The following is a 22,157-nucleotide window of genomic DNA, read 5'->3' as shown; positions in this document are numbered from 1 at the left end:
CATGGCATCACAGCACGTGAGGAATGCCACCTGTGGGCGAGTGCAGGGGGGATCCCAGGACTTGGCAAGGGCTTCCTTAGAGGTGGATGCAGGGGTGAGCCCTCCAGGGTGTGCAGAACACTGTGATTTCTCTTGCAGGTGTTCTTTTTACCAAGCTTCTTGCAAATACATATCCCTTACGTCTGTATGCCACTGGATAGCAGCCTTTGGCAAGAGATGTAACTCCCTTAAGCCAGAAGGGAGACATGAAAGTACTGGTCTGTTTGTAAAAGAAAATTTTGAAAAGAACTGCAGTCTATCTGAAAATGTCACCACCTTCAGGAAGCCTTCCCTCATTCTCCCATTAGATGCTCTCTCTCTCTCCCTCTGCTTAAACTAAACAGCATTCTGTTTCTCCTCCTCCTATGCAGCTATTGTATGCAATCTTATAGGGTAATTATTTGCATGCTTGGCTCATCCGTGTGATGCAAGAGACTGTATTGGCAGGGCAGCAATGAAACTGTCTTCACCTTCCTATCTCCACAGCATAAAGCCCTTAATAAATATTTAGTGATGGAATAGACCTTAGGGCTGAAAACAACTTTAAAGACCACTGAGTTTATCCTCTATATTTATAAAAGAAAACCAAAGTCTGGAAAGCTTTGTGAGGAGCCGGCAGGACAACCAGTTCCCACTCCAGGACCCCTCTGTTCCCTCTTGCTGACTTCCAAATGCCACTTTTTAGCACCAGTGCCTTTCACAAAGCTCACTTCACTGAGTTCAAGCACATAAAAATCCATCGGGTATAACTGGGTTTGCTCACAAAATTGTGATTTCTGTAGTAAATGTAAAAGCACACTTTGAGAAAATAGATTTGCTAATTAAATTTACCCTAGATTTGTTTTAAATGTTTTGAGTTGTGTTATAAATGAAGCTTTGGAATGTTAGATTTTAAACAATTGAGCAGCCTCTCTTTATTCAATCGGTTTCTAAGACACCGAGAGGAACTTGAGGGCAGAGAATTCTCAAGACCACCATCGAGAACAGAGCGCAATTTTGCTTTCTGCACAGGCGGCCCTCCACGGAGTCCAGCTTCGTACCAGACAGTGCTTTTGCTTTGCAGCAATTTGCTCAATCGGTTCTATTTTTGGTTCTGTTTATAAGTCAATGCTCTCAGCTTCTTCAAATGGCTCAATTTTATGATCTTCGCAGGCTTGAAGCTGTGCCCAGATCAGAAGCAAGCTTCCCTGCCTTCTAACCCGGTAACTTCATCGGTGCCCTATCCTGGGAGGCACCAGCAGACGTGCGCCACCACCTGCATGGATGTCGGCCGTCTCCCAGGTGAGGGGCACTGATGACCCGGGAAGTTATTTTTAAGTCACCTGAATTCTGTGCGATTGTATGGCTCAGATTTAAGAAGTGCAAAGTCCTACATGACAAATTGCTCCCCAGATAGGCCAGGGGCGCTAGTGAAAATGTTCAAGGAAAAAAAAAAAAGAAGGGTTAAACAAAAATGCAAAGAAAAATGCAAGGGAAGCTTGTTACCTCCAAGCGCATTAAGACTTATAACAGATTACTCCCTTCCCCTTTCCCTTCCCCAACCCCCCACACGTCCAGTGCACAGGGTGAGTGCGCCCAAGGTAATGTTTAAACACTTGCTCAGCATTTGTGTCATTTTATACATATCACGTAGGAATGTTTCTCTCCCAACAACTTTACACAACAAAAGGGTGTGTGTGTGCGTGTCTCCCCATTATGACTTTAAAAGCAGAACTGAGATTGGTACAATTCTCTGAAAGGGCCATTTTGCGGCTTCCCTCATTTAAGGTGCATGGAGAGTAGTCCAGAAGAAAATGACTTAATGTGCTAATAATCTATACACACACATCTGGCAAGACCCGAGTGACCTGTTTTCCCTCTAGCAACACGGGCTCCGTGAACAGACGTCATTTAAGCTGAATGGAGATGATTCTAAGGACGAGGAGGAGTTCCAGACTGAAGGACAAAGAGGCTGGCTGGCTGAAATCTTAGACAGCGAAGGGAAGTCTCGGACAGAGCCGGCCCCTTGAACCTTCACCAGCCCTCCTCTGTCCCCCTCATCACCACGCCGTGGCCACAGCAAGGTCACATTCTCCATCCCCACCCCCCAAAACCAAGCACAGCCATATTCCCTATCTACCTGTGCACCATGTCCTTAGTTCATGTCTCAACTTGGGGGGTGGGGGTGGGAGAAGAACTATTTCTACACACGGACCAGTTTTTGTCTTATTTCTCTGTTGTCACATAAAATCTGGGATGTAGGGCAGGGGATGCTGGCGCGGTGCACCTGGAGACACAGATCGTGCACCAACTCAAGTTCCTTTCCAATACCAAAAGGGGAGAGTCTTGCATGTTCTGTGAGCCCCGTCCACCCCTTCTTTCCAGCTGGTGATTCCTGGCCTTAAAGATTCACGGCACCAGTGAATGAGTTAACCTTTAATGCTAGGTGCCCCGAAAGTCTTTCATTTTCCTTTGCTACTTGTTGTGCACGGGGTTGCACTTAAAGTGTCAGAAGCCTGGCTTTTATCTCTAGTGGTGGCGGTAGGGAATGTCTGAGAGAACTCTGCTCACCCGGGCAGGGGGGGGGCAGGCCCAGAGACTGGCCTGATTTTCAGAGGGTCCTGCCACTGAATCCCAGAGCCCTTTCTCCTCCGAGGTGCCCCGAACTTCTTCATCAGTTCAACAGGACTGCTCTTGGAGTCTTAAAGATTACCTGTGTTAAAAACAATGTTTAATTCTCTTCCTATCTGATTATGGTAATCTGGGTTCTGCTGTTTCATTTTTCAGGACTTTTCCTTTCCTTCCAGCTGAGAGATGGCGGAGCAGGCACAGTGCTTGTGGACCTCCCAAGGTCGGGCCTTCCCACCTGCAAACGCTCGGAGTCTGGTGGACTCAACGGAGGCTTCGTTAAGCCCGATGTAAACTGTGCGCTCTGAGCACTCACGGTAGTGTGAAAAGGAATCTTAACTGACGAATTTTAAATTTTCAGGGGAAAAAATGTCTGAGGTAGTTTTTTAGCCTACATTATAAGGGGTGAGGCAAAAGTAGGTTTATAGTTATTCATATGGAAAATAATAAATAATAATAATGTAAGAATAAACTCTGCATTTGTGTACTCACCACCATAAACCTACTTTTGCCCTGTTTTTCTTTCTTCCTGATCCTTCTGCCCTTTTAACAGGTCTTTCTTGTGTCCTTTAGCCTTTTCTGAGTGTGCGAACAGAACTTCCAATGGTTCCACCAGGGGGTAGACCCCAACAAGCTCTGCTGGAGCACAACCAGGTCAGGGGCCTCTCTCTCTTCCCCCTAACAACCTTCCAGCTCTTTAGTTCTGTGATTTCAAATTTGCTGGAAAAAAGGATGAAACAGGAAAATTCCTACCATCTCAGCTCAGCTCGGTGCCATGAAACCTTCATGGTTTTCCAACTACTCCCCCCTGCCCCTGCCGGGTACAGTTCATCTTGCACATTTGTAAAATAATAAAATTGCCCTGCATGAAAGACAGAGACACCTCCTGTGCTATGGCTGCAGAAAACCTAATCACAGGCCCCTTAACCCCAAGGACCAAAACTTCCTCCTTGGAAGAGAACACACAATTCTTTCCAAATCAGCCAGTCAAGTCTCACTGATTCTTTTAAATGTCTCGTGTACTTCTTTTTCTCTCACGTTAAAAAAAAAAGGCTCATCTCGTACCATCTTTATTTCCAAGGATTATAAAATGTGAGGCTCAGTACCTATAGCAAGTCAACACAGAGTGAATGGGAACAGACCTCAGTGGGACATGGGGTCACAGGGCGCCTCCCATCACATGTCACGCTGAGCGCACCATCCCTAAAGCTTCCAGCCTGGCTCTGGGCTCCAGGGGAAAGGGACCACAGGGCAATCATTCACACAGCATAACATTTCCGAGTGTGAAAAAGGTCACGAAAAATAATTAACAGGCAAGAACTGATCTCTAGCGGGCATACACAAAGACTCGCCCTTGTCAATGAGACTGTCTGCTGGACACAGGGATGCACAGTGCCCATCCAGGGATAAAATCGAGAGCCTACAGCGAAATCGCAACAGAATCACAGACATGATCAAAGAGTTGGGCTGTGCTGCTTCAGGAAAGCGTTACGTCAGCATCGCACTCCTGGATTTATTTGCCCCTACCTCTTCCCTCCAGTCTGCTGCAATTCCCCGGGGCTCTCTCCTAGGCCCTGGGCTCTTTTCTTTTCACTCCATACCCTCTGTCTAGGAAAGGTAACACTTTAAAAAAATCTTTGTCTTTAGGACATACCCCACTTCTCACTTCCAATCCTATCTTCACACATAACTGTCTTCTCGATGTCCAACTTCTCAAATGTCGAAGTCAAACCCTTGGTCCGATTTACCCCAGAGCCTCAAAGATGCTCTTCCTTCGGGCCAGAAACATGGAAGTCTTTTTCAGCATCCCCATCTCCCTGGTCCCGCAATGGCCAAGAACCACTGGTCAGGCAAGCACTTCCGTATACCCTGAATGAGTTCACTCCGCCCATCCCCGTGGCCTCCACCTACTCCAAGCTCCCACCTCCTTGCCCTGGAGAGTGGGGCCCCTGTGCTGGTTCTCCACCTGCTGATGTCCCCCCACGTTCACCTGTACATTGAGCCCACTTCCTACCCAGTTCATTTTCTACCAGGCAACCACAGCCACCTTCGTAAGATGCAACTAGGATCACATCATCCCTAGGTTAAAACCTTTCCCTGGGTCCCCACTGTTCCCGAGACTGTGTTCAAAACGCTGAACTAGACATCTGACGACCAGCCCACTTGGGCTCATTAACACCTGAAACTCCTCCCCACATCAGGGAGTTCTCACCTGGTCTGACCTTCGTAGAAAGAATGGTTTACAGGGTTCCGTTTGCCCCAGTTTGCACGCACACATGCCCACGTATGCATGAGCACAAACTCCCTTTTGCTGCCTGTCTCCTACTTATTCTTGATGCTTGGTTTAAATGGCATTTCCCTGGGGAAGCCTTCTGACCACCTACTGTAGGACCCTCAGTTGAACGTACTCAGAGTGCCTGCATCGTATTTTAATTAGTGATATTTTAATGCAGGGATGTCAAACTCATTTTCACTGGGGGCCACATCAGCCTCGTGGTAGCCTTCAAAGGACCGAAATAATTTTAGGACTGTGTAAATGTAACTACTCCTTAACCAGGGGCAGGAAGCTCTACATTCAGTCCTTTGACTGAATGAGCAAAACTCAAATAGGAGGTGGAGTTGAGAATAACAAGCAAGGAGGTGAAAGGACCACCACGTGATGCTCTTCATTTGCATCTATTTTTATCTCTTTTTATTTCTTGCCTCAAATGGAGACAAGAAAGGGGATTATGGAAAAGGGAGGCGTGGATGACACCACATAGCTTTTTCGTATGCAGTCAAGTCACTCAACGTTCGTGGACTGGACTTCCTGGTCCACGAGGGTATAAAACAAAATCACCCCAGAGGTCCCCCTGGCTCCCGCATTCTGTGAGTCTTTGCGGGACAGTGGTAGCTCAGAACTGGGGCACCAACTCTATGTTGCCTCCGCCAGCATCTGAACTGAGACACAGTATGTCTCCACATACTGGGGGTCCCCCAGTAAGTTCCTTCGTTACACGTGTTAAAAAAATGCAAAGCTGAATTGCTCAGAGCTCCCTGTGAATGTGCCGGCTCCTGGGGAGGGGAGAATTCAGCACTGCCTCCACTGCAAACGCTGCTGTGAAATAGGTTTCCTGATGGGAATGAATGCTGAAGGTAGAAATCACTCAAAGCATATAATTTAAGTATCAGTGACTACAGAGATCCGGCAAAAACAATTCAGAATAGAAATGCCTACTCTTCAGTCCTCCCCCGCAAAAAATTTTGTTCAGTTAAAATATTACTTTCCATGGAAACAAACCATGTTCCTTTCCGTTCAATATACATGGTGGAGAAAGCAAATTTACAGTTGTGAGGACGTGAAACCCAGAGTTTATTCTTGTATTATTTATTCATTACTGTATTATTATTTTCCGTACCAACGACTGTAAACCTGCTTTCGCCCCACCCTGTATGTCTGATGCGGGTATTTCCCATGCCTCCTAAGTCCTGCTCTGCTGGGCTGGTCCCGTTTTTCAGTGCATCACAGATGCTCCATAGAGACAGGCAGAATTGCACGCAGGTACACAAAATTACGTGTTCGCTCACGGGCAACTTCAGAGATCATCTGCTCGGTGGAACAGATGTTAACTTAAACCAACAGGAGCGTTTACACCACAGAATGAAAACGCAGCCAGGATCTCATGAAGCGAATTAGATATGTTTGTTACAGTGGCCAGAAGCAATGAAAGACCCACTAGTTAATGAACTAAAGAGTGATTGATGTTGATTGTAAAATTTGTCAGCATATTCGGGAAAGACCTGCATTGTGTTTGGGAAAGCTATTCCCATCCATCTGGTGGACTTGGTCCGTGTGGCTGCCCTAAGCGGAAGACTGCAGAGGACCAGTCAGCAAGAAATTCTCCTCTGTCCCTGGGTGGTCCTGCCAGGGCTCAGAAGGACTGCACATGTGTTCACTGGTACGAGCCATGCAGTACCAGACCAACTGATAAGTCTTTTCATCAGCAGTAGAGGCCCAAACAATAGTTGTACCAGCATTAAAAAAATTAAACTCAGAAATTCTCATTGACATCGAGCAACAGCTCCCAGACTACTTACGTCAGTGTCAGGTCCCTTGTCTGCACCCGGACAAGAAAATGTGACAAATTCATGGCACCTCTTGTGAACCACAAAACAGCAAACTGGCAGAGAGAAAAGAAAGTCGAAATTAGAATAAACCAGATTTAGTATACAAGCTCTGTTTTCCAAAAGGGCTACGTACTATTTATTAGCAGTCAATTTAATTTCACTACAGAATCTTAAACAACAATCAGAAGGCATTTCATTCAAGATGCAGCAACACTTGGCATTGATCGAACTCTGATAACAGAACCACACAATGCCCGCACCGACAGGACCAGGAGACCCGACCCGCAGTTCCCTTTCTTGGCAGTCGAAGGCGAGAGGGCTAGAGACTGTAAGACAGTTTCTCAAGGTATAAAAAGCAAGAATCAAAATTTAAACTACTTTGCACTGTCCTACACCAACACAATCACGCTCACATAAATGTTTATAAATGTTACACACTGTAGGTGACATAAATTATAAAGAGTTTATAACTATAAATAATGTATGAGTATCCCTAAGTGTGGGTTACAGAAGTTCCATAGCAACTTCTGGACCTGAGAAACTCAGTAAGACACAGACCCTGTATATAGAGAATAGCTCTTTGAAATAAGGAAAGGCTGGGGAATACCCTTGCACTGTCTTGTTTCTGCCTCCTTGCCATAACTCATATATAATGAGAGAGAAGAGAAGAGAAGAGAAGAGAAGAGAAGAGAAGAGAAGAGAAGAGAAGAGAAGAGAAGAGAAGAGAAGAGGAGAGAAGATAAAGGAAAGAAGGGAGGGAGGGAGGATGGGGAGGTAACGGGGTGGTGGGGAGAGAGATGGATAAAGCCCAGAGGATGGAGCTGTGGGTATGCCAAGCCAGAAAAGTAGGATAAGGGTTGTTGTTGTTGTTTTTTCCTTTTTAAATAAATAGTTACCTTTTAATGCAGTCATAATGCAATGTCACAGTGCAAGTAGGTTTTTTTAAAAAGAAAATGCAGGCTTGCCATCCAGCTGGCAGAGTTGGGCCTACAGGGGAACCACCCCAGGAACATGACAACTGAAGATCTCTGAAAAGAGCATTGTTTTAGGAGCAGAGATGAGGGGTTCCTGTTCACTGCCCGCCATGCCTGCCCATCACACACAATCAGGGTGGGAGGCAGTGGGTGTGAACCACAGAGGAGACCCGCCCAGACCCTGAGACCAGGGCCTTTCCACTGCGTTCCTGCCCAAGCAGGCGAGCTGCAGCACTGCAAGGGCGAACAACACGGCGGCGGCACGAGAGGGCACACACAACTCATCTGCCCCCTCTGCCCAGGCACAGCGCCATCTTTCACCCCCTGGGATTAGGGGAAGAAATTACTAGAGAAAAAGGCTCGCAGGAACCTCGAGGCTCCACCACCCTCATGTATTATGGATGTGGTGTTTTGAAGGGAAAATAAACATTCTGGTTCCCTACTTAATCGTTCAAATGTGCAGGGTCTTTCACCTCTTTTTTTTCCTTTTAAAAAAATCTATCTCTGCATTTATTAAGAAAACCTGTATTTATCAAATCCCTTTGGAAGGACAGTTTTTTAATCTGTCCTTTCTACCCCTACTTACCCATCCACACAATTATATGTCTCCGCAGTACTTCTATTATATACCTCAAAAAAATCATATCCACCTCATCCGACGAAGAACTAGGCCTTCAATGCACGGCATAATTTACAAGGTAGCAAAAAGCCCCCCACCAACCCTAAATACTTCTCCCCAGCCTGCTTAGAGCCCCTGGCCTTACATGAAAGTCTCAGATCCAGCAGGGCCTGAATATCCTACAAGACATGGAGAGAAGGGCTGTGTCTTCCCAGAGAGCCATTTAGACATGAGCTACATGAAGGATAAAGACCCTGCAGGCCTGTTCAAAGACTGAAGATTCAGAACAGGTGGTCTTCAAAGGCAGCTACAGACCAGACCTATGCCTGAGTGACTGACTAAGGAGAGACAGCTGGGTTAGCCCTCCCCTCACCCCAACCTCCAGCGAGGGGAGCAGGGAAGAGGAGCTTCCTGATACTGGCTGACTCCAGCATTGGCCAGAGAAAGGTTATCTCAGAAAACTAAGCAAGGGCCAGAGATTCCAAAATCACCGATGGCTGGCCTTGACCTCTGGTTTCAAGTTCCAAACTAAATTGGGTAATGCACAGTTTCTAAGACAATATGATGTGAACATTTGAGGAGTCTTGCTACTGTCACTGGAAAATGAGGGAAAGACTTAATAAAGCAAGAGAATGCGTTGGGTCGACCTGGAGATTGGACAGCACAGACTTTCCTGAGGCTGAAATTAGGAGCTATGGTTTTTACCCTTTTTATTTTGGAGTTCTAAAGGTCTTCATCTCACCATGTTATGGGGAGCAAGGGGAGCTGGGGAGCAGGTGGGGGAATAAGGTGCTACTTGTCACAGAGTACACTTTCAATAAATAGTTGCCTGGCCTTGGCGAGTGGAAAGGCAACATTAAGACAGCAGCCGCTCAGTTGGAAGACGTGTAGACATAAGTCACAGTGGATTCCTTCTGCTCCGTGCTTGGTCCCAGGGCTAGACTGTTGGCCCTTGAAGTCCTTGCTTAAGCAAGCACAGGCTGGCCAATCAGACTCTGAGATGGAGCCTCGTGTGCAAAGACTTTGGGGCCCTTCTGTTTATATAACTGAATGAGAGGTTTTAAAATAGGAAGCTGTCCTGCAGCTTAAAGTCACAAAGTAAACCTTCATTCAATTATTTCCTAAGCACAAAATCGCTTTCCTCTAATCCTCGCTATGATACGCTTGTGCTGCCCAGCAGTGATGGCTGACATGTGAAATGCACAGATCTCACTAAGCAAATGACGTGGGAAGACAAAAATAACCACAGTCTTGGCCTAATCACGCTCCTCAACGTTACGTGGCTTTAAAATGCAGACTGCTCAGTCTACTGATCCCTATCACACACTTATCTTACTTATGGAAGTAAACAAAATGGAAATTAAGGAGAGTTCTGGCCATCTGTCAAAAGCACGTTTCAGAGACAGAACAAGTGATAGTCACCTACATTTGACTCAAGAATTCATCAAAATTAAAAAAAAACAACCAGCAGGTGTGTTGTGCCATTGCTGTGCTGACATTAACGGTGGCTCTCAGGTGTGCCCACTGGTTTAAAGAAAACAATGCTCAGCAAAGGGCAGGCCAACAGCCAGACACCCCGTGAGGGAGAAACGCCACTCTCTTCTGACACTGCACCTCCCCTCCCCCACTGAATTTTATAAGAGCCCATTTAGTGATAGTGAGTTTTGGCCCATTAGACACACCTGGGTGACCTGAGACTGTTCTGTGTCAAATGTCATCATACAAATGGGTGATTCAGGACTCTTGATACTGAACGATATTTGCTGGCGTGACCTCGGGCAAACGGTAAGCCCAGAGACATTTTCCGCACTCCATCCATGCACACAGCTTCACTAGGGTGAGCCGATGCTGTATATAAAGGAGTCAGCTGCAGCTAAGATTCCTGCTCATCGATTCACATTCCTCCTTTGGACCGCCACCAACACTGGTCACTCACCCATCACACAGGCGCAGCCGTGGCCGCCACGTGAGAGAGAACTTAAAGGTTCTCTACTCCACACCCACCAGGCAGGCTGTTATTAAGAGAAAAGAAGGAAAAATACCCAGTGATGGCCAGGGCGAGGAGGAACTGGAGCCCTCGAACATCACTGTTGAGAACGCAGAACAGCATACAGTCGCTGTGGAAGAGAGTACGGCTGTATCTCAAAAAGCAAACAGAACGACCATAGGGCCCGACAATGCCCCGGAGACACCGGGTCACGCAACCTGCCTGTAAAATGGGCTGCCCCCGTGTCTGCTTGACAGGCGCCGTTCCCTGAGGGGAAGAACTGCACACTCATGCGTCACTTTCCACTTCTCTTTAAAAAAGTATTTCACCGTCAAGGCTCAACCATGAAGTGTTTAGAACTCAGGTCGCAGTCATGTCCCCCACCTGCACACCCGTGGTTTCAGTCACCTGTGTGGCCAACCACATTCTGAAAATATTAAATGAAAAATCCCCAGAATGAACCACGTGTAACTCTTAAATTGCACTGTTCCGAGTTAGTGTGCTGGAATCTCGTGCAGCCCCGCTCGGCCCCGCTCCAGCCCGCTCGGACGTAGATCATCCCTCTGTCCAGCTGTGGACACTCCCTGCCCATCAGTCACGCAGTGGCCGTCTGGGTTATCAGATCAGTTGTCGGGGAACTGCAGTGCCTGTGTTCAGGTTGCCCGTGTTTTACGTAATAATGGCCCTGAGTTCTGGCAATTCAGCTGGGCCAGCCGTAAAGTGACTCCTGTAACTGAGAAGGTACAAGTTCTTGACTTAATAAGGCATTTTATCAGCTCACATCACCACAAGAAGAAGGATGAGTACAGTACAGTAAAATATTTTGAGACCACATTCACGTAATTTTCATTAGCATATATTGTTATAATGGTTTTTCATTAATTATTATTGTTCATCTATTACTATGCCTAATGTATAAATGGAACTTTATCATAGGTATGTGTGCACAGGAAAAAGTGCATTCTATGTCTGCAGGATTCAGTACTATCCCGGGTTTTATGTATCCCTGGGGTCTAGGAACACAGCCCCTCTGAATAAATGGAGCCCACTGTCTGCATAAAAGTCCTGTTACCCAAAATTAATGGGGTGAAAGTCATTATGCAACAAGTCCTGAATCCAAGAAAGAACCTACTGAACGTTAATAGTTCAACTTTGTTTAAAACAGAAGGCTGGAGGCTGAGCTTCCGAGAGCTCCTTTTTAACATGCATAAATGGTTGCCATCATGTGAGGTGGTTTTAATTAAATTTTGCTTAGCTGGAAGGGATTAATGAAAGGTAGCGTCACATCAGAACACAATGAGAGTGAAAATCTCTAAGGCAAGTGAACTGCTTTCAGCTTCAGAGGAAAAGTAATGAAAAATGGAGCTTATATTATATTTGCATGTTAAAAGAAAATTATTGGTTTCAGATGTGTAACAGTGAATGCATTCTTCTCATGGGACACACGTTAAAGTTGTCTAAAAACAAATCGAATCGATGTGCTTTGTGACATAACACAAAGAGTGCCATTCTCCAGGCAGCACACGGATCCTGCCTCGGAGCATTGGGAGTCTACTCCCATTACACTCTCCCCCGAACCCCAGGATTCCCACTTCTGACCAGGCACCCCTCACCTCCCCTTCCTCAGGAGAATCGTCATTAATCTCTTCTCAACTTTCCTTCCTCTAACGTCATCACGTCTGACTCATGCTTCCCGTCTGCACTCCTCCCTGGTTGGATCGGAGAGATGCTTTGAAGAAGAGCTGAGGGGTTTAATGTGAGGTGCGGAGGGAAGGGGGGCTCAAAGGTGGCCTCCAGGTGAGCAGCCAGAGCAACTGCGCAAGTGGTGTCACCATCGTGGAAACAAGAGTGGAGCCCTAAGATGAGCGTGAGAGCACAGAAGACTCAGGAGGAGGGAGAAAGAGGGGATGGAGTGGGGGGCAGAGAGAGAGAGAAACACCAGATCGCCACGCTGGCATGGCGCTCAGCTCTAGACTTTTCAGTTATGGGAACCATCAAATACCCTTTAAAGATTTCATTTGCTTCACCTATACCCACACCTTCATATACGTGACAAATGTTAATATATCCTGAACACACAAGATCATATCATACACGCACTTTATTGTTTATGCATGTTTGACCTGACTCTTCTGTACTTGCAACAGAAAGAATCCTAAATGATAAAGTGTGAATGGCAGGGTATGGGAAATGAAGGGAGGAGACCAGGAGGTAAGAACGAATTAACTTGGACTTGGGGACTCGCAGCCTGGGTGAGCTGTCCAGAGAAATTGCACAGGCTGAAAGAGGAGGAGAAACTATTCTTTGTGATGTGTAAACTGGGGTTTCAGTTTAGGCAAGTTGAGTATGCTGCTGGGTCTCCTAGATAGCCCTGTCAGACAAGCAAGTGAAATGTCAAGGTTAGAGGTCTGAAGACAGCTGGGAACTGCAGCCCAGGTTCTGGAGGCATCTATGTGAGTGACAGCTGAAGGCAACATGGTGAATGAGGACTCCGAGCAGCAGGGGGAGTCCTGGGGACACCCACATTGTGGCTGGTGGAAAGGTGCAGGTGGTCTGGGAGGGGAAAGAGTCAGGGGAGAGCTGGGGCCTGGGGTGGAGGGAAGAAAGAATGTTAAGACAAGCTTTGACGATCACCAGCTCATTATCGCCCCAAAGCCACACACCTGGAAGAAGGGAGCTAATGCCAACAGATAATTGCTAAACAGTCTCCTTTTACTCAGTTCAACTTACCCCCATGTTCTTCAACCCAGAATGGAAATAAAATAGACTTTTCTGATACCAACTACCAGTACGCTGGAATAAAATCTTAATACCTTGAGTACACCTGCAGTATAAAGGCCTGTTTTATGGAAACAAAAACAAAATCTCTTAAAGGTAAGTTTATGACAAATCACACCAAAAGGCATGAGAAGCAACCTTTAGCATTCACCTTCACAAAGGATATCACTGATTTAAAAGGCAGTAGACATCACTGAGAGTCTGATGATAATAGAATCAGGTGAGACCTCAGAAAGAACCTACTGCAGTGGTTTTCAAATGGGAAGCCTTTTGGGCTGGGTGGCAGGGGCTGGATGGGTGAATAACAAGGTCGTGACTCTTCCCTGCCACTGTGCTTTTCTTGTTCAATCCTAGGCTGCAGTTCTATTCTTAAAGTTTTGATATCCTAGTGGCCACACCAACAGTCAACATCCTTAGCACATATTCGTTCAGTAAACAAACCATTTGGTTACAAAGCTGAAGGTCAAGGGCAAAGTAAAGAATTCTGTCACTCTTTACATGAATGCCTATGAAACTCCCAGGAGAAAGCCAGGAAGGCTGGCAGATGTGTGAGGACTTTGGGTTTAATAACCCAAAGGGAGCTTTGCAATTATATGACTGAAACCTTTGGGGTATCTGCTTAGTAGAGATGGTGGAAGCCACCTAGAAGAGTGGGTGGACATCCTGAATGCGGGGTCTGGGAAGACAGTGTGCTTGAGTGGTGAGACAAGAAAACAGCAAAAGAGGAGAGGCAGGCCCGGGAGAGAGGCAGGCCGAGAGCGAGGCAGGCCGAGAGCCAGAGCCCTGACATCGGAAGGTGGGAGTGTTAAGAAGGAAGAAGTTTTCAGTCGAGTCACTCTCACAAGAAGTCAGGGAGCAGCTGATGGAGGCAAGTCTAGTTGATCAGGGACTGGAGGGTCATGGCCATGCATTGGCCATGGTTTTGACAATGGTAAGAACAGAGAAACAACACGCAGGGGTTAGCAAGACATCGGGTAGTAAAACAGAGGCAATGGGTAGGGAACATTCAGTTCAGTTAAATTCTGGTCAACAAATATTTACTGAGCAACAGTTACATCCCCGATATGGGGATAGGCCCTGGGGATGGTCAAGGTCAACAAGGTTCAGGTCCCTCCACAAGCTTGGAGTCCAGTTTGGAAAACTTCAAGATTGCAAAGGCAGTACAGTCAAGTCTCCCTATGGACTGTGAGTGCCTAGGGAGCAACTTGTATTCCACCCTCAAGTTCACCGAAGCCTTGTGGCGGAAACGATGATCTTGGCCAGGCTGGAAAAGGACAGAGTCAAGGGACTTTTCCCCCACCAAGTGAGGGCAGTCACGTGGCAGTCTGCAGTAACATCTATGTAAAATTATGAAAATGGGCGTGGCCCCCCATGCAAACCATGAGAGAGGTAGCAGGTCAGAGGAAAATCAAGCACTGATGGAAAGAAGTGTGATTCATATTTCAACCAAGAAAATACTGCTTTTGGTCATGGTTCAGGAAGGAAGTTACGAAGTTGTTCCAAACATTGTAGTAAACGTGCTCATTTTAGAACGTAGTGATGTTTATTTTATTATTGGTATTATTATTATTTTGTTTGTTTTAGCCATATAATTGCAAAGCTCCTGTGGCTAAACTAAGGGAGGGAAAAAGGGTTTCACGCGTAATGTCCCAGTTTGGTTTGATTTCAGCCTCAGACTGAAAGGAGGACGTTAACACTGAGGTACAAGAGCAGGACATCATAAAAAGAAGCAGGGTACAGTGTTACTACAGAAACTACAGAGTGACCACTAGGCAATGGTAATTTTTAATTCTTAGAGATAAATGCATAGGCAAAGTCTCCATAAATAAAATGCTTTCATGCTCTTGAGATGACACTGAGTTTGTGACAAAATCCGTCCACGTTATGTACATTTTTACCCATGTAGCACTTCCCTCTGTTTATCTTGGAGAACAATTCAAAAGAAGCCATAATACACTAATTACCTCCTTTTCATCAAATATGTGGGGAACTAATAAAGCATCGGGGATGTGGAACACAACATAATTACAAAGCAATGAGGCCAAATATTTTCGAAAAGGAGACCTGAGGGTGTCCGAGGGATTCCAGTGCCCATGGGTAGTGGCGGCGAGCAACTGGGGAGAGACTCCGCACGGAGGAACCTGGAAGTTTTCATACAAATAAGGACATGAAGCGTGGAGAGCAGCAGGGAAGCAGTGAAGGAGAAAAAATCCCTCACAAAACAAATGCATTACACTTCTCAATAGCATGCCAGAAACTATAAGGCAAAGTGAATTTTTAAAAAATATGAATTGTTATTCAGAGTGTTAAGACCAAGTTGCTTTTTAATCTACACTTACAAGCTTCAAAAACCTTACATTTGACATTAATCTTCATGCAGAGCTATTTACTGGTTTTAAAAGATGTGCATCTGGTTGTTTTGTTTGTTTGCTTGTTTGGCTGGTTAGTTTTGTGTGTTCCCGTGGGGGAGAGTTTGCTGAGGTTATAGGCCAAAGCGATAAATGGATTGTGCCTGGCATGGTGTTTAAGAAGATTTAATCTTACTTTTCTTTCTTTTTGTTCATACCTATTTTCTAATTTTTTCAACCATTGATGTATTAACTAAAAATATAACTTTAAAGATGATGTTTATAGTAATAAGCTACAAGCTCCTGAAGTGATTTCTGAATCATCACCATAAAAAAGGTCTTAGTGCATATTTGGAATTTGTTGTTATACTGTAAGCCCATCAGGTATTTAATACAATTCCATGACTCATGCTGCTGGGTACTCAGCCATGGGGTGTAGATGGAAACTAGAAAACAACTCACAAATGCTTGAGGACAGTAACTGAGACAAGCACAAGAGCCAAAAAGCAAAAAATATAATGCATCTAATTGTCTGCTCAAAAACTTTTGGTTTTGCATACAAGCAATTGCACACTCAACAATTAATTCAAAGATAATGATCGGAGATGTGCATGAAAATGTGGCACAAAGAATGTTTATAACAGCATCATGTATAATGTCAAGAAATTAGAAGGAAACTAAGAGTCCAAATGGAAATGCAGGTTAGCAGGTGTCCATCTGATACAATACTATGCAAGGCATAAAGACTGTTGCAAAAGCACACTTACTGCAGAGAGGAGACGCCTAAGGGGCATTACTAAGTCGGAGGAGAGAAAGCTGGCTGCAAGAGCACAGTAAATGTTGTAAATGCACATATAAAGCCACACATCAAAACGGTAACCATAACTAGCTGCATTTGGTGGAGAGTACTGTCACAGTGCAATTTTCAAAAATTCAAAACATGACCCTCAAGACAAATACAAAATAAAGATGTTGAAACTATTCACCTTATTAACAGGGAGACCACTAAGTTGGTAGAGCTGGTGGGTTCCAGCGAGAATGGAGTCCACCAGGAAAGGCACCGTGAACGAGGCTGGCTGAGCCGGGGAGCCGGGAGGGGCTCCAACAGCGTTCCTTCTGGGCTGAGGCCAGTGCTCTAAGGGGCACTGTGTTGATGGGGGCACGACTCTGACAACGCTGGAAACCATCGAATCGTGCACTTTCAATGAGTGAATTGTACATTATGCAAATTACAGGATATCAAAGTTAGTTTTAAAAAGCTAAAATCAGCCCATATGTGGGATATAAAACTGAAACTCAGGGACACAGACAGACGCCAGCATGGCAGTGACCAGGGGAAGGGGGTGGGGTGGCAGAGGGTAAAGGGGGGCAAACATACAGTGATGGAAGGTGATTAGACTCTGGGTGGTGGGCACACAATGCAATACGCTGATCACGTATCATGGAGTTGTACACTTGAAATTTGTACGACCCCATTGACCAAAGTCACGCCAATCAATTTAATAAAAAAGCTAAAAACAAAGACCCCTGGCTAGCATAGCTCAGTGGATTGAGTGCGGGCTTCGAACCAAAGTGTCGCAGGTTCGATTCCCAGTCAGGGTACATGCCTGGGTTGCAGGCCATGACCCCCAGCAACTGCACATTGATGTTTCTCTCTCTCTATCTCCCTCCCTTCCCTCTCTAAAAATAAATAAATAAAATCTTTAAAAAAATAAAAAAGCTAAAAACAAAGGAACAGTACAACAGCCTAAATCATCAAATAACCCTTCAATGGCTTCTTTAAGCAATGACCCCAAATAACCCTGACAGGCTACCTTTATGCTTTCTTTCTAAATTTTAAATCATTTTCTTAACCTTGAAACAATGTATTTTTATTCTGTTCCGGATGTCTTCCCTGCATGTCCGGGACTAGGCGTGGACCTTGGAAGCGGTCCTGTCCGTGGCTGTCTGAAGCACCCCAGACGGCCCCCGAGCAGCGTGACTCCAGTGCAGTCCCTCAGGCTGGCAGGACGGGGGCAGAGTCCCGTGCCCTCCTCACCCCCGCCCCACTCCCCAGCCCCGTGACCCTGGGCACATCCTCTTCAGGACCTCGGCTGTCTCCAACTCTACCAGGGAAATCGGCACCACCGGCCTCACCGAGTTGTGAAGGACCAGAGAGGGTGGTGTGAATTAAGGTCCAGCCCAGACCTGAGTCATCGTAGGCACTCCACAAATATTTCTTTTTCCCTTTGTTCAGATGGGAGAAAACGGAAATTTATTAAAAAAAAAAAACAAGTCATTTTGGTGGGGGTTCAAAATAATTTGGAACTTGTGACTAGACTAAGGAAAGAGAAAAATGGGATATTTTCAAGTGAAGAAAATGTAACCCAAGACGGAATTCGGCTGATGTGGAAATCAATGAGTAGAAGACACAAAGCGAGCCCGGGCTCGGGCAACCCCAGCCTCCACAGGCCCCTGAGAAGGCAGTTCCTCCTACTCCTACAAAATAAGGAGAAAACACGGTAGGGAAACCAAACAGCCACCTCTCAGACTGAGGGTACCCCACAGCCAGCTGTTGACAGGGCCCCAGCCCAGGGCCTCCCCTAAATCAGGCATGTGGGGAAGCTGGGCCAGGACCAGCGGAGGAGGTGCCGTGGTGCAGAGAGGCACAGGCCCCTCAGGGATAAGCCAGCAAAGCTCGGGCCACCCCACCCACAGCCTGGACAGCTGAGGGCTCCAGAAGTGTGATCACGTCCGTTTCAGGAGGTCAGCTGCCACGCGAGTCAGCGGCAGTGGGCTCTTCCAGTCCAGGCGTGCCGGGGAACTGGGGGAGACTGAACAAGGACCCACCACAGCAGGGGCGGGGGCCGCTCCTCGGCTCCATGCATTCCTCCAAATCCTCATCGAGAGCAGCCAAATCCCTCATTCCACAAGTCAAGTCCACGGACATTAATATCTACAAGTGTCTGTGTCTGTGACAGAAATGTCTCACAAGCAGACGAGAGAAAGCCATCCACTTTAGATGTGCGCCGACAGGGAGATGGCCTTATGAGAGGGGAAGGCTTTTTGCCTCCTAGACTCGGGCGAACCCACTGAAGGCAAGTTTCCCAACTGGGCAAAAAATGGGAAACTGGGAAAGTCAGTACATGTCCTGGCTGATCAACTTAGACACTCAAAGAAAACTCCAAAGCTAGACCAGGCTGATTCCACCAGCCAGACCCTATCAAGATGACACTGAATAATAAAGATAATTTGAATTCCCACACCTGGCTTCCAAACTACATAAGCACAGAGTGAGAAAGAGATAGATCAATCACCATACAGATGAAAAGAGTGAGGCATTTTAACTGATACAATACACCATGTGGTATGGCTGCCAAAAGAACTTCTGGGAGAAGAGGCTGCATTAACAGATGTGTATCATCTAGAATGAAGGAGGTGAGAATTCCACACAACTCTATTCCTCCTGAGACACAGATCAGGGTTCCAAGGGCTTCTGTTAACTATGGTTGCCGTCTCTCTTTAGTTTAGGATATCTAAATACAAGTAAGATGGTGAGACTCCAAAACACCTCCTAAGACGAGGGGGAGGAGTCTGTCTGAAAGGGAAGACTCAGACTGCAGCTGAGCTCGGTGCAAATACTTGAATGTCTGGTATTTGCAGGAAGGATTAAGCTTGTTGTTTGTCCCTAAAGGATGGAAACTCTAGAGGACTAAAGACAGTCACAGAGTATCAGGTTTCAGCTGACTATAAGCAGGGATGATGTAAGGGCTGTCTGAAAAGGAAGGCGGCTTGCAGGAGGCCACCAGAGCCCGCAAAACGGCTCTCACGCATACCCGGGAAAAGTTCCGTTGCTCTACATGACCCAGATTGCACATGAACTTTAAAGTTTGAATAGCCACCCAGAAACCCTACCACAACCGAATTCAACCAGGGCAGGTAATTGCAGCAACCCTTTCTATATCAGTTTGCTTACTATTAATAGTGTCTTCAAGTTGAAAGAAACGAACTTCTGGCACAATAAAACCCATCTGAAGAAGACTTCAGGAAAAACAGCTTTACCTTCAGGGATGGGACAAAGCCTTCAGCACATTCTAAAGCTAAAGGTGGAATGTGGATCTGGAAGCTGCAGACTTGGTCCCTTCGCACCTGATGTATTACAGCCTTTACCTGCACAGTGTGGCCCCTGTGCTCTGCCACCCCCAGCCATCTCCTGGGAGCGGACTTTTCCAGTGCGCACAGCAACAGCAGCCTTTCAACTAGACCGACTCCTCCGCCGGTCCAGTGTATGCCGAGACAATATTCGCCAGGCACCATGCCAGCAGCAGTCCAGGGCTCCCGTCAGTTTTTAGAACACTCATGAACGCACACACAAGACAGCAGACAACGTCACTGGAGAGTTTTGCTGATGCCAACAGCACCATGGGTGTCCTGGTCTGGACGTGTTGCTGCAGAGGGTCTCTAAATTATGTTGTACGATGTCGAGTCACTGGAACTGGGTTGCTCACCCGAGAAAAATAAGGCACAATAATAAGAGTAAGTCCTCGTAATACTTACTAAATACTTTCATTAAGGACGAAGAAAGAGGAGGGCAGAGAGAAGGAAACTGTGGGGTCACACAGTTAATACGTCGGGCAGCTGAGTCCTACCCTGCCAGTCTGGTTTGAGGGCTCAGGTTTCCAGCAGGACATAACTGCAGCAACTGGGGCTCTTATTCTTGGTCATTACTGTGCTCTGATGTTCCCTTGGATTTGAACAGGAGGACGGTAAAAGACTGGCTGGACAGAGGGGCTCCACGGTGACTGAGGGTCCACACAGCAAGGTGTTCCCTTTCTGAAGGCTGGTGTTCCAGGGAACGTGCCAGGACCCAGGTGTGAAGACAGAGTCCTGAACTGGGCAGAGCAGCTCCAGCGGAGAGGAACAGATGGGTAGCAAACCAAGACAAATCCATGTAATCCCCACAGGAGTGACGGAGCAGGCAAGGTGACAGGGAAGCCCGAGGCTAGGGGACACTCAGAGAGACAGAGAGAATCCTGGCCTGGGGTGGAGAGCAGGCAGCAGAGCTCCATGGACCCAATGCCTAAGCTCTGGGTTGCAGGGGGTGTGGCCTACCTATACAATAAGGTAAAAATACCTGCTGCTGGAACAGGAGAGAACAGAGGCTGAGGGGTGAGAGGCAGGCAATTGTCCCAGCTCCGGCCAATGACCTCTCCAGGGAGAAAGAGGACTTCAGCCTGGCAAAACAAAGGCTGCCTCCTTCCACACAAGGCAGGCAAAGCAATCCCAGGTTCAAGCACCTCAGACGGTGGCAGAGAAAGCCACTGCCTCTTAAAAAGACACGAATTTCTCTGAAAACTGAAAAATGACCGACAGTCATTGCACACGTAACCTGATCGTCCCCTACTGCTCATTTGGGATCCATGTAGCAGCCTCCCAAAAGAGGCGGATCTCTCTTCCAGCAGCCTCCTGGGCACAGAGATGCCCAGTGTGGAGGGCGCTGCAGGCTGGTGGCACTGGTTGATCCTGAGTCTCGTTCATGGGAAGACAGTCACTCCTAGAGGCTGACCTAAACTGCTGGCTCTTCGCTTCTTGTTGGCAACTGAGCACTAAACCCAGGGAAGAAATATCAGGGCAATTCAGATCATAGGTGTCTGTTCCCTTGACAAAAGAGAAAACTGGAGAAGTGCTAATAGGACTCATGGGCTCTAAGTAAGGATTTAGGGCAGTTCCACGCTGTTGCCCTCAACGAGCAAACACAGGGACGCCCACACGTGGCCGGCTGGGTGGGCTGCGAGCAGGCAGGACTCCTCCCTGGGGGGCCCGAGCCCCTGGAACCGGCGAGGGGAAGTTCAGGTCTTCTAGAACCTACCATCACCCCCATCTTGGGCTCTGTGGAGGTGGCTTCACTGGTTGTGAACAAAGTGTTAGCTTTACTGATCAAATTGATTGAGATCCAATTCTGATTCTTCCACATCCTTGTCTTTCCTCTCTAAATCCTTTAGAGTAATTCCGTAGGTGCTTGCCCCACCCACACCACTGAGTGGTTCACAGGAACCCTGCAGGTAAGCCACTTTCTCTCCAGAAGTCAAGCCCAACTTTCCCACACCTTTTCATGAAACCGAGCAGGGATGGGGAGCCAACACAGCAAGACACGTTCCCCTCTGCAGGTGTAAGAAATCAGAGTTAAATTCTAGCTCTCCATTCCATGTTTGAAAAATAATTTTCAAGGTTTCATGTGCAGGAAACTTAGAAAACAGTTCATTCAATCTGTCAAACTCGTTCAGACTCACCAGCCTGAAAATCAGTTGTATATTTGCTGTCCCCTAAAACCACAGAGGGTTGATAGTTCTGCTCTCTGATGACAATATCTTCCTTCAACTGTCTTGTCTATACCCATTGTTGCCCCTCAATTCCATTCAATATACCTCTGCTGGGTATTTGCGTGCCAGACGCTGGCTGTGTCTGAGATGAATAACCCGAGGTCGCTCAGGAGCTAATTAGTAACGGACACAACACAGGTTCATCAATGATAAACCTCTCCCAGAGGCACGAGTGGCAATTACCATCTATCAATTGCCTGCGAACAGGGTTCAAAATGTATTTGATATACCAGAATATCCAATTTCTCTGTGACGTATTACTTACTGATGCCACCAACATAAAACAAAACAAAACAGAAAATGTTGCTCTGGCAAATGCTTCTTATGGAAACAAAAGCA

At 46.6% G+C, this 22,157-nt stretch overlaps 1 protein-coding gene across 1 annotated transcript in view; it reads right to left on the bottom strand.

The window, feature by feature from the left end:
• PRKCA (protein kinase C alpha) overlaps positions 1-22,157 on the bottom strand; it is a 356,477-nt gene that overhangs the window by 202,345 nt on the left and 131,975 nt on the right. Inside the window, exon 3 of the mRNA XM_045837292.1 lies at positions 6,724-6,806. Within this exon, the coding sequence (XP_045693248.1) occupies positions 6,724-6,806 (83 nt within the window). The remainder of the gene's footprint in view (positions 1-6,723; positions 6,807-22,157) is intronic.

The sequence above is a fragment of the Phyllostomus hastatus genome, unplaced genomic scaffold, assembly GCF_019186645.2.
Source record: "Phyllostomus hastatus isolate PE091 unplaced genomic scaffold, TTU_PhHast_1.1 phas_contig_210, whole genome shotgun sequence".
NCBI classification, from domain to species: domain Eukaryota; kingdom Metazoa; phylum Chordata; class Mammalia; order Chiroptera; family Phyllostomidae; genus Phyllostomus; species Phyllostomus hastatus.
The sequence above is the reverse complement of the archived record's forward strand: the minus strand, read 5'-3'. Positions and strand labels throughout refer to the sequence as shown.